Source organism: Struthio camelus, chromosome 1 (assembly GCF_040807025.1).
Source record: "Struthio camelus isolate bStrCam1 chromosome 1, bStrCam1.hap1, whole genome shotgun sequence".
Taxonomy (NCBI): Eukaryota; Metazoa; Chordata; class Aves; order Struthioniformes; family Struthionidae; genus Struthio; species Struthio camelus.
Window position 1 is genome coordinate 204,787,142 of NC_090942.1, and position 13,649 is coordinate 204,800,790.

Genomic DNA, 13,649 nt, shown 5'->3' on the forward strand with positions numbered 1-13,649 from the left:
ATTACTTGGCTGATGCGCTTTCTGAAACCTCAAACACTAGTGATAGTGAAACAACTTGAGCAAGACCACCTCTTACAATGGGCTAATACTCCTCCCTTCTTGGGTTACAGTTTTATTTATTACCTTTGCAATAATCTATAGCAAAGATTTATCTGAATACCTTCGAAGAAAGGCTCCACACTGCCTGCTAGGAGGAGACAAAAACAGCTTTCCAAATATCTTCTTGCATTAACAAGGTATGTTCTAGTAGCAATTAAGCAAATGAAATGAAGTATTGTAAATATCTTTCAGGTCTTTGGAAATGCATGTGAAGATCACAACATGCTTCCGTTTCCTTTTAGAAGCTGTAACTACTATTCCCGTAAGCTTTTTTTCTCCTTAATTAAAGGCAGCCATATCTTCAAAAACAAAATAAAATAACTAAAAAACACAAACCCCCCAAACCCCCAAACCTGCTAAATTCCAGGGTTTGTTTTAACCTCAGAATTCTCCTCTGCTTGAATTTTAGGGCAGGAGGGAGGATGACCCTCTAGCCTTCATAAAGAATCAAGGAATTTGATAAAGAAATAAATACCTCTGCCTCCCTATTTTTTTCCCTGGATAAACATACTTAAAATAAAAATTTCAAAGGCTTTCTCACTTGATAAAAGCAATGATCAAAAGGGGAACTTCTCGCTTACTGTGAGGATAATTCCATTAATTCCAAGTGTAAGGCGCAGTGAATCACTGTAGGTAACCAGCAGACAGGAAAGTCTGGGAGAATCTACTCATCACAAGAAAGATCAGTCCGTGAATCAAAAACTTAAACCTCTTCCCTGCTAATACACCATAGGTATAGCAATTTTTAAAAATGACAATTACATTCTTCAAGAAATAAGTAAAAATGTTCAGTGAAAACTTATGAGGCAAGCAGCAAAGGAGGTCTTGGACAGGGCACTGTTTTTTCTTTTTGCTTTCTGAAGATTGCAATGAAGTTGAAGATACTTTTTATTATAAAGGTTTTCATTGCTAAGGGTTTGTTCATTTGAACAGTACCACTCATGCTGCACAAGGAGCAAAACAAACCAGTGAAAAAAACCCGAGCTTACCTGCGATAAGAGCATCAGGTCTCGACTGTTCTTTCCTCCATGCTGGCACAAACACTGTAACATCCTTATGGCCTCTTTCCAAAAACCAGTCTACTGCCAATTTTATTCCTCGACAAGAAAATACTTCTTTGTTCCCATGGCTGAAACACACATTAAAATTCCAAATTATATGGCTTTGATTTTGTATGACCAGAAATGGAATATAGCATAACATACAGCTACTCATTCGAACCTTGCCCAAACATGGCCATCACTCGCAAAATGGTAGAGGCCAAAGAGAGAGAAAGCAAGAAGGAATACTGAATCTGCCCAAGTCTGCAATATCCGTACACAGATTCCACAAATAAGGCAAATATAAGCAGAGAGAGTTAAAAATTCTCAAAAGTAACATGCATAACAGGCACCATGGAAACTTGATGAGGCAAAACAGTAGGCCTGAAATACTGACATGGAAGAGTGCAATTGATTTAGAAAACACTGGTAGATACACTGAATGCTTGTGGGCAAAGGCAGTAGGGGAAAAGAGAGCAGAGCTCTTGCAGTGGGAATCTTCCAGATCCCATCTAAACAGAGGAAGAAAAAGATGAGAGCGCCTCCAAGCCAAAAGGGCTGCCAAGCACTCTGCAAGACAGACTAGACAAACTAGAGAGACTGTCCAAAATCAACAAGACCGAGTTAAGCTTTTGCGAAGAACTGCACTTAGGAAGCAGAAATTAAACGTGCATGAAAAAAAATGCAGAGAGACAACAGTTCAGTAGAATATCATCAGACAGAAGCAAAACAAAAGATGCACATCTGTTGTGCAATAACTGTCTGAGGTAAGACGAGAAATGCAATTATTTAATTTTCCAAAGGCAGCTGAGTCCTCAGCTGACTTCTTCATCCAATTCTAGGCACCGCATATTATGAAAGACACAGATAAACTGGAACGACTCCAAAAGAAAGCAAAACAAGATCTATGGGAAAGGTTGCAGAAAGCACATCTAGTTAATCTGGAAAAAAGAAGGCAGGCTGTGGAGTCTTCAATACATAGGATGCCATTAAAACAGAAGATGGTGACCAAGAGCTGACTGGTTCCACTGGTAAGAGCGGACAGGTCGGCCTAACCTGCAGAAGGAAGAGTTAAGCAGTATATTACAAAAGGCTTTCTAACTGAGGAATGGGACAACCTGCCTAGGGATGTTTTGCAGTCTCCTTGTGGACGCTTTGAAGAACGAGTCTCACAGCTCTGCAGGGGATGGGCTGCATCCTGTCCCAAGCACACAGGGATAACAGAATTTTTTTCTGCAGTCTCTCCCAGCCCCACAGCTCTGTGTAGCAGAAAAGGCGCACTGGCAAGACAGGGGCCTGTTACTTTTCACTCAACTTGCTTGTCACGTATAGCACGTATACTGCATAACCTGCTTTCCAGAAGGGTAAGACGACACTTCTTGGATCAAGCAGTGATTTGTAAAAGGGACAATATGATGAGGACTAGAAACAGTGATCCTAAAAGTTCCTCCTACTTGCGTGTTTCTAGGTGAATAAAAATAGTAGTAAAACAGTAGTAAGTTATTCATAAGCTTCTTTTTCCTAGTAGGACCATTGTAAAGTACCTGTTACTTCCAGCTTTCTAAAACACAGTATTGCCTACACATTCCTTGATACCTTGAGGGAGCTTGCGTAATTGTGAAACGGACGAAGTGCCACAACAATAGTGAGAAAAAAATTAAAAATAATGTTCAGATTGCAGAAACCTGCAAAGAATATGGCATATGCATATGTGATTTAGGTGGATAGCTATACTACAACCTCTTCTAAAGAGGCTGGAAGCAGGACGTGGAAACATAATCTCATAACTGCAATTGTTACAGACCGCAATAATAGTTTGTGGATTTTAGCTGGCACAGGACACTCTAAAGACAGTTTAAGCTTATCTGTGCCTTTAGGGTTATACTAGGAAGCTCGTCGGGAGCAACTGATGCATCTATCTCAATTCAGCTTTTGAGTATAGCCCTCTGCAATAATACATTCCCTGCTTCCTACAGTAATATGTAATACACTATTACAGTGTAATAACATTGTAATAATAATAAAACATAGGAACACTTTTTTTCTAGGTATGGTTTTATATTATATGTTTATTTTGGGGTTTGTTTGGCTGAAAGAGTAGTAACTTTGTGTATTTCATGACTTCCCAGGAACAGGAAACCAAATTGCACATGAGCAGACATCTGAAATGTGCACGCACGCATACAAAAAAAGGGCCACGACAAGTCACAGGGAGGTGTCATTGGACAACACAAGCACAGGACATGGGTGCGCTCAGGGCTCCGCGGGCAGGCCGAACATGACATTTTTACTTTGACTTGAGCAATCTAAAGTTTCCTCTCTATGTGCTCCAGCATAAGGCCTCCTTTGCAAAGCCTGATACAAGAAGTTACTGTTAATGCTATAAGCAGGTCATGCACAACCATAAACATATTGCAATACTTTCTAAAATAGTTGAGATGGAGTTGTTCCAGCTACTAGTCAAATTCCAGGGAAATCACTCTACTGTTATTACTCTAAACAATCTCCATGGTTTCAAATGGATAAAAACACTTTTCACTCCTTACAGTGAACAAGCTTTTTGTTATACTGCATTTTAGAAACAGACTGTTTCCTCCAGTAAATCTGAGAAGTCATTTCTGGAATGAAATCCTGGCCTCACAGAAAGAAATGAGAATTCCTTCCTATTGCTCTCCATCAGGTTGAAATTCTAGGCATATTTTTACAGCCAGGGAGGACCAGGCAGTTAGTTCCCTGGTTTCTCTCTCGCCTAACACGGACTGTTAAAATCTTTTCATCTAGAACATAAAAGTGAAATACACTTAATCTCTACATGTAGCTGTGCATAATAGAAACGGGAAACATTACAATGCATACTAACTCTTCTGCACTGCTGAGCAAGCCGATTTATAGCTCCCCTAAACCTTCACATTTTTTCTGCTCCTTTTCAGACACACGCCTAAGGTGGCATCTGAGTTGATAAAAATTCCAAATAAATTTAAATGACCAGTGAGAAAGTCTGTGAAAATGACATGTGATTAAAATTTGTCCTTTTCTTCTGTATTGTTGCTATGCAAATTTGGATGCTCTCTTTCTCGTGGTCTTTCTGCTTCATCAGCTTTATGGTACACCATATGATGACAAGACTGAAACCATGCTTCTTCCTCTGAATTTGTTTTCCTTCTGATTAGTTGGAAAGAAGAGAAGAAACGTTTGTACGTCTTTGCCAAGAAGGATATTTTGAAATATCTCTTCCCACCTCAGCATATGAAAGCTGAGAGTGTTCAAGATGACAGGCAGTAATACTGGTTGAGATACTGGAGTCCTGCTTGCTGAGTGTATGCAACCTATCACTGTCAGTGGAAAGGTAGATAAAGAATACTCCTTAAGAACTATCTAGTTCACTTTCATAGTATGCATGAATGGTTCTTTTTACCACCATTTTTATATTTGGCCCATTAATAGCTGTGGTTTTCTTTTTAAACGAGAAAAGAAGTAGTACAACACTGAACACTTCCTGAGCAAAATCAATGAAGCATTTTCTAGGCTAGCAGAGTTAGTAGAAACATGGTAAAACAACTGATAAGAACATTTTCATTTTCTCTGTTACCTTCCTAGCCCCCAGACTAGATTTTCAAGTGACTAAGCTGTTGAAAAGAGTTGTGGTATGCTTCTAAAATGCTGACTATTTGCAATACTTGCAGAACTTCACAAGTGCTCTTATCCAATCTTCAGACCATCAAGGAGTTACCAAATTTGGAAAACCACAGAATATATACGCACTTATCCAACCGAAACCTGTTACATATCAAGATACTTCACAGGTAAAAGTGTATTGATTAGAACCAAGAACAATAAAACTAAAACAGTTATCAGTCTACTGATAAATTTAGAGAGCTGCCAAATTATTTTCTTCCATCATGTCATAAAAGAAAAACAGTGTTTGGCTCATAATATAGAAATACAAGAATTTCCACCCTGGATCAGACTAGTGACTCATTAGCCTGGCAGATTTTTTTTTTTTTTTGGTTAAAGTTCCACTAATTTCCTAATCACAGTAATAATTTGTATCAAAGCATTTCTCAGAGACCTGGGCCTTCTATCAGTCTTGTATTTGTTTCTTATTTTCTTGGTGGAAATATGAAGTGGATAAAGCAGTTTCTAAACCTTTTCCATTAGGCCTTGACAAATTATTCTAATACTTTGAGGTCTTTAAAGAGAAACGTCGTGGAAGCTGTAACATCTTTCAAAATGCCACTTCAGCTGTAGGGCTTCCGCTGTCTCTCACACCAGAGGGTACAGCAAGCGCTCTGTCGCCAGCTGGACACGCGCATGGACGTCTGACAGAGCAAGAGTCATGCACTCGGCAGTCAGAGTTCAGAAAAGACAAAGAGAAGTTATACTCAAAGCTGCCAGTAACAAGCTCCTACCCACATGATCATTACTTGTTGGAAAAATATTTTTATCTAGTGAAGTGACTTCTCAACATAATTTAAGAACCAAGTCAGACTACAAAGAAAATGCTGCATTAAACTGCTGGTGTCACTGGAAGATGAACGTCTTAAATGAGGTTCTAGTACTCATTAAGCTCAGCCCCACAATTTGAGAAGTGGCTAATGCAGTCAAATCGTTAGATGGAAATCACATCTGACATAGATGAGACAAACCAATTCATCCTTTGGTTACGTTGCATGGAGTAACCTACAGTTGTGGCAAAACTTCTGTGCAGACAGGGTACTGGAGAACCTTTCACTACCACCAAATGACGTGCCTTTTGGCTCGCCCACAGGGACAAGACTTAGTGGCCTAAACAGAGATGTCTAATGTTGGTTTAGGCACCTTTGGGTATCTTGTATGTCCTCCAGCTGCTATTCCTGAATGGCCTGGGGCTACTGGGCCTATGTCCCATCTGTCAAGCCAGGGCGTGTGTTTCTGATATATCTAAAACATTCAGCTGCAGGGAAGGCTGGGCACAAAGCCTACCAGTACAGTGTGAAATATCTTTCTGAACGGGGAGTGCATTTAGCTAAAAACAATAACCCAAATCGACACCTTCCTCCTGCAAATAAAAGATACATATGCAATGGTTATTTCAGCTTGCCTTTAATTTGTGCAATGAAGCACCATCAAGCACCATTTAAATATACAGGCCAAAATTTTCCAAAAGGGGAAATTAAAGTTCATTACCCACATGCCTTTGGAATCCTAAGGGTGAGGTTTTCAGTAAAATCTAATTACTCAAATTATTCAAAACAAAATTCATTCATTTTAAGCTGCAAGCTCAGATGGCATGCTATCTATATATATAAACTCAAACGGCATGTGTTGCCTCTACAATTCTGAAGGCGGTTGCCTTAAAAAAAAAAAAAATCTAAATACAGCAAGTACGACATCTGGTTATTTGCTTATCAATGCTATCTTCATGTTGTTCTAATAGTAAGCACAACAACAAGATTCTCGACTTACTTTTTGTCTAGATGTAGGTTTTCAGCAAGAAATTTCTCAACAACAGTACATTAATGTAAACCTGAAACTCATTCTTTTTCCTGTTAGTGATGAAAGTTTAGAGACTCGTGGTAGCCACTGAAAACTACAAATATGAGTCAGAAGCACATAAATAAAATAAATTTTCCAGTTGTCTTTGCAGCTAACAACTCTGTTCCTTATTCCTTGCTTCTTGCCGACAAAAGCTTGTTTTTGGTTCCAGCAAAAGAAGTATCATGACTATTTCATAACTAATTCTAGGCAATCTTCAGAGTTCTAAACTTGTCTTTGAAAAGGACAAGCAAAGGAAAAGGAGCGTGTCAGATACGCTACACAGTTTCCCTCTTCAGAAGGAACTTTCTCTCTAAACCTCAGGAATAAAGAAAAGTCTTGAAATGAAGGGAAAAGAAAGAAGATTAAAAAGCTCGCCTTGGATGCTTCCTCCATCTTAGGAAAAAGAAACATAGAAAATAGATGTTTCTTCTCTTATAACCTGTTAAATCTGGAGAAAAAGGACCTTCTCCCGCCTACTCCAGACTGCTGAGGTTCAACTGAGACACCTCAGGATCTGTGAAGAGCAGGCCAAGGCTACACTGAAGAACAAAGGGCAGATGTAGTGATGGAGTGGTGATGACTGGCTGTTGCTGCCTGGTGAAATTTTGCTTCTTTTGCCTACCTCAGTTACATTAAGAGTAAATTTAGGGTAGCTGGAACTTCAGCAAAGAGGGACACAGAACTGTCGACTGAAACGTGTTTGTTATCCCTGTAGTAACTATCTGTGAAGTTTACACTAAATAAGGTGTTGAGTGCATTTTTTTTTAATGTTAATGGACAAATGCCTCTCTTGCTCACATGGACTAAGGTTCTAAATTAAGATTTTACATTACAATATCATCTAAATGCAAAAAAAAAAAAAAACATATTATGTAGTAGTGTTAAAGCTGCACAGTTCTCCGGAACGCCAACATTCATCATTGATCAAGTAGGGTACAACTGAATCCTAGGTCCCACATTTAGTCCCACTTCATTCTCAGTTGTGGGTAAATGAATGCTACATACTCTACAGCTGCTCCAGGAGTTACCTCATCTTCTGTTCAGCTCTAATTTTAAGTTTATATGTGCAAAAAACAATCTCACCTCTAAAGAATATTCTGAGAAAAGACTGTGTGTGTTAGGCTTAAACATAGTTACTCTTCCTGTTCTGTGAAAGGAACAGGAAAGATCCTGTTTTAAGTCAACAACATGAAAGCTAAAACAACGAAAAAACAAGAACATATTGAAGCATCCAACAAAAACCAAATGGCAATTCTCCAACTTATGGGCTACAAAAGCCACCTTTCTGCTGTTCAGCTGAAAGCGGAGGTCTGTTTCATTCTTTTACACTTTAACCAGTTCATATTATTTAGCCAATATCAGAGCATTGAAATTCGAAATATACAAGATGCATCCGATGAACAGCTTTCAGTTTAAGGGACCAATGACAAGCAATGCCATCTCCAAATATAACAAAGGTTTTCCAAGCAATACTGAATAACCAGGATTATCATTATTTTTACTACAGTTTGCTAAAGAAGGTTTTCTAGAACAGTTATTAGTCACCAGACAGCATACAGGTTGGATCTAGCTGGCAAAAACAAATTAGTCTAGCCCAACCTTCACTCTGTGCTGCCCTTTATCACACAGGAACTCACAAATCTACCCACTGTCACGTGACTGGATGCAATCACATACACAAAAATGCATATCCAGCCTCATTATCAGATAAATCCTTTCTTCCCTGTGCCAGAACTAGCTGTTCTCCCAACTATGAAGATGGTTGGTTTCATCTGCAAGTCTAATGGCAAAAAATCCTTTTTGATCTTTTTTTCCTGGATTAGGAAGCTGAATCAACTCATTTTGCAGCTACTCAGGCACTAGATGAGATGCAGGTGGGGCAGTATCCTGCCAGTCAGGTAGAGGGGAGGCTCAGAGCAAGACTCTCACTCTGTGCCAGTCTTCACGAATGTTTTACAAAATCATGTTCTTGCTTAGCGGGCATACACTTAGTCATGCAGTACAGAGACATGGCAGCACACAGTGTCTACTACTTCAGGATGAGAACAGGTGCCTCACCCTACTTGTATTATTGGATATCACTCACCTCAAACTTCTTCAGAATAACATTTTTCCCCCTCATGCACCAAATAACTCCCTTAATGGGAAACTACTAATTCCTCTTTAAAATAATTATAATAGTAAATGGTACCATCAAGTATGTGTCTTATTGCCTACAACTATGGTAACATGGGAATAAGAATACAGACTGCGGTCTGCCCATCTCTGGGGACATGGGAGACACTTCCCAAAAACATCTCCCGAAGGACTAGTTACAATTTTGCTGAAAGCACAGGCACCATCTCCCATCAGCTAGTTACTCAGAAGTGAGCTAATTGAAAATACCTTGAAAAGGAAATAAAGGAGTAGACTCTGCCAATCTGTAGGTGTTAGGTACTCATAACAGCATCCTGGACATTTAGATACAGAAATTTGAGCAAGATTATGCAGAAATTCACCTGCAGTTCAGGCATTCCACGCTGCTTTGAACACTGTTCTTTTATACGTAAAGCCCAAATCCTCCCTTTTAATTGTTTAAAATGTCCATTTAATATTACCTGATTTCCCGAGGAGGAAAGGATGGATCATGCAGGTCAACAACTGGTTGCACAGCTGGTGTCAACAAGGGTTCAGTTTTTACAGCTATGAGACCCTCTTTGAGGGATCAAGGATAGCTATGAGGGGACAGAATCCGCCTGACCAAGTGGAGCAAAAACATCTTTGCCAACAGGCTTGTCAACCTGGGAAGGAGAGCTTTAAACTGGCAATGACAGGGCAGGGAGATTGTGACCCAAAACAGCGAGGAAGTAGTAGACCAGGATGGTAATCAAGGGGTACTGCGTGACATGGACAGGAGACACCTCTTAATGAACCAAGACAATGCTGAAGGGTACCCACCTCAAGCCTATGCACATAAATAAGGAAGTGCCATGAGGACAGCATGATGGGGGAAGCTCTCTTGCCTTTACCGGAAAACCAGCATGACTGGGTACCTCTCCAAAGTACCTGTACACTAACACATGCAGCATGGGGAACAAACAGGAGGAACTTGGACGTCTGTGTGTCGCTGCAGGGCTGCGATCTCACTGGGATCGCAGAAACACGGTGGGATACCTCACGTAACTGGAGTGCTGTGATGGATCGGTACAGACACTTTAGGAAAAACAGGCTGGGAAGGCATGGAGGGAAGAGTTGCCCTGCATGTGAGAGAGCAGTGGGAATGCATAGTGCTCTGCCCAGGGATAGCAATGAGCCAGCTGAGAGCTTGTAGGTCAGGATTAGAGGGCAGATCAATGTGGGCAGCATTGTGGCAGGTGCTTGCTACAGACCACCTGATCAGGAGGAAGTAGGTGAGGCCTTCTTCAGACAAATGGAAGAAACCTCACATTGGCAGGCCTTGGTCCTCGTGGGGGATTTTAACCACGCCAACATCTGCTGGAGGGACGGCGCAGCAGGGCACGAGCAATCCAGGAGGCTTCCGGAGTCCACCGGTGACAGCTTCATGACACAGGTGATGGAGGACCCAATGAGGAGGGGAGACGCTTTGGTGGACCTCATCCAAATAAAGAGGATCTAGTTGAGGATGTGAAGGTTGGGGGCAACTTTGGCTGCACAGACCGTAAGATGGTGGAGTTCAGGATCCTGTGAGGAAGGAGCAAGGCAAAAAGCAGGATCACAACCCTGGAATTCAGGAGAGCAGACTTTGGCCTGATCAGGGATCTGCTTGGAAGAATCCCATGGGACAGAGTCCTAGAGAGAAGAGGGTTTCGGGAGAGCTGGTTGACTTTCAAGGACCATCTCCTCCAAGCTCAAGATCGGTCTGTTCCGATGCACAGGAAGTCAAGCAAAGGTGGCAGGAGGCCTGCACAGTTGACCAAGGAGCTCCTGACTAAACTCAAACATAACAAGGAAGCATATACAAGGTGGAAGCAGGGACAGGCGACCCAGGCGGAACACAGACACTGTCCAAGCGTGCAGGTTTGGGGTTAGAAAAAACAAAACTCTCCTGGAGTTGAATCAGGGGAAGGAGGCGAAGGGTGCCAAGAAGGGCTTTTACAAGTACATCAGCTGCAAAAGGAAGACTAGGGAAAATGTGGGCCTGCTGCTGAACGGGGCGGGGGACCTGCTGACAAAGGACACAGAAAAGGCGGAGGATACTCGGTGCCTTCTTTGCCTTGGTCTTTACAGGTAAGGCTTGCCTGCAGGAATTCCAGGCCTCCGAGACCCACAGGAAAGCCTGGAACAAGGACGATTTCTCCTTGTTGGAGAAGGAGCAGGTCAGGGAACACAAACAACTGGATATCCACCAGCTTGTGGGCCCTGAGAGGATCCACTACAAATGCTGAGGGAGCTGGCTGACATTGCAAGGCCGATTCCAACGAACTCTGAAAGGTAATGGGGATCAGGAGAGGTTTCCTGAGGCCTGGAAGAAAGTAAATGTCACTGCTAACTTCAAGAAGGGCAAGAAGGAAGATCCAGGGAACTACCAGCCAGTCAGCTTCACCTCAATCCTTAGGAAAGTGAAAGAGCAAATGCTTCTGAAAACAGTTTCCAAATATATGAAGGATAAAAAGGTGATTGATAGCCTTCTATGATGATATGACTGGCTCAGTGGATGAGGAGACCAGTGAATATTGTTCACCTCGACTTTAACAAAGCTTCTGACACCACCTCCCATAACATGCTCACTGACAAACTGAAGCACAGGCTAGGTAAGTGGACAGTGAGGTGGGCTGAAAACTGATTCAACTGCCATACTCAAAGGACTGTGATGAGTACCATGAAGTCCCCTATTGACTGGCCTCCAACTGCTGTGCCCCAGGAGTTGATACTGGGGCCAACACTGTTTAGCATCTTCATCAGTGACCTTGATAACAGGGCAGAGAGCACCCTCAGGAAGTTTGCAGAGAACATAACATTGGGAAGATTGGCAGATACACCAGAATGCTGCGCTGCCGCTCAGAGAGACCTCGACAGACTGGAGAAGTTGTCCAACATGAACCTTGTGAAGCTCACAGTGACATGCCAAGTCCTGCACCTGAGGAGGAATAACCCCATGCACCAGTACACCCTGGGGCTGACCAGCCAGAGGTTTGCAGAAGAGGACCTGGGGGTCCTGGTGGACAACCACCGAACATGAGCCAGCAAAGAGCCTCTGTGGCACAGAAAGCCAACGGTATCCTGTTGTCAGCAGGTCAAGGGAGGTGATCCTTTCCATTTACTCAGCACTGGTGAGGCGATGCCTGGAGTCCTGTGCCCAGTGCTGGACTCCCCAGTACAAGAGAGAGAAGGATATACTGGAGCGAGTCCAGTGAAAGGCCACAAAGATAATTAAGGGACTGGAGCATCTGCCATAGGAGGAGAGGCTGAGAGAGCTGGGATTGTTTAGCCTGGAGAAGAGAAGGCTCAAGGGATCTTATCAATGTGTATAAATACCCGATGGGAGGATGTAAAGAAGACAGAGCCAGACTCTTCTCCATGGTGCCCAGTGAACAGAGAAAAGACAACTGGCACCAGCTGAAATACAGGAAATTTCACTTGAACAGAAGAGGAAAAAAATTTTTTTTTTTTTTTTTTGTTCCCACGTAGTGAGGGCAGTCAAATACTGGAACAGGTTGCCCACAGAGATTGAGGAGTCTCCATCCTTGGAATATTCAAATCCTCACTGGACATGGGTCTGAGGAAGCTGCTCTAGCTGACCCTGTTCTGAGAATGGAGGTTGGACTAGATGATCTCCACAGGGCCCTTCCAACCTCAATGATTCTGCCATTAAAAGGCGGTGGAAACCAACTGTAGACCTGTTGATTTGATTCTTGGACACAGAAGATTAAATCAATTAACAGATTTGTTTTAAGGCCCTGTAGAACAGAGCATGTGTTCACATTTGGCTCATTTTGTAGAGATGGATGCAAAAATAGTTAAGCACAGGAAGGTGCATATCCTAAAGATTTATCATGCTAATAACTGAGTAAACCTTAAGGAAAGGCCGCCAATTCTGAGCTACTTCTGGAATATGTTTGGTGCAGCTCACAGGGAAAGTCATACTTACGTTCACCCATCAAGTCTGAGTTGTGCTAACTAATAATGCCCCACAAGGCATTTCAGAGCAGCTGAAAGCCACCACAGAACAGCGAAGCTAAAAAACACTAAGAAATGATAGACCGACAGACAGTAAAATTATAAGTTTCCAAACCAGCAGCTCTGTTTCAGGAAACCAAAGCCTTTTGAACATTTACAGAAGTGATACAAAATTATGTGAAATGCAGTTGCAACCCATTTTAGAAGTCTCTGGATGGCTTTTAGGTTAAATACTTGAATAGTGTTTACTCAGTTAGAATGTACTACTTTTACAACTCAAGCTGGACAAAAAGATTAGAACAATATGGCAGGTAGAAAGAACTCACAGGAATACTGCATTTGGAAAGAAGCAATATCCATAATTTATGGACTATTCAGTTTTGCTTAAATCTAAAAAAAGTCACCTTGTTGCCATGAATAAGAGCTACATTTAAATCTCACTTTAAAAAGTCCTATTTAAAGGAAACAGACACGATTGCGAGCTAAAAAACCAGAAGCCTTTAGCCCTGAAACGTCTTGCACCGACTTTTATTACTGAACTAATAAAAACCACGTCAAGTCATTAGGAGACTAAAAAGGACCTTTTAAACTGTGGTGCTACTAATAAAATAATCCTTATGAGTCATCCAATTAGTCACTAATCAAGTCATCATTCATATTAGCCATAAAACCATTTCTGAAGATCTCTTTACCCCTTCCTTGCTTCAGTTTTTAACCACTGAGGAAATGAGAGCTTCCCCCCCCCCCCGACAAGCTTCTTGCTATACACCTAGATGACTGGTCAGAACGGGTGAATGCTCAGATAAGCGTTACCTTTGGGCATGTAAGTGAAAGTCTAAAGGTACACTAGTCTCAGGAATTAATGGCAGTAAAACC

General features: G+C 41.7%; 1 protein-coding gene across 5 annotated transcripts in view; it reads right to left on the reverse strand.

Moving 5' to 3' along the window:
- Window positions 1-13,649, reverse strand: part of ZC3H12C (zinc finger CCCH-type containing 12C) — a 41,802-nt gene that overhangs the window by 7,334 nt on the left and 20,819 nt on the right. For all 5 annotated transcript variants that reach the window (XM_068930304.1, XM_068930306.1, XM_068930308.1 and 2 more), the window contains one exon: window positions 1,089-1,228. In XM_068930304.1, coding sequence (XP_068786405.1) covers window positions 1,089-1,228 — 140 coding nt within the window. The remainder of the gene's footprint in view (window positions 1-1,088; window positions 1,229-13,649) is intronic.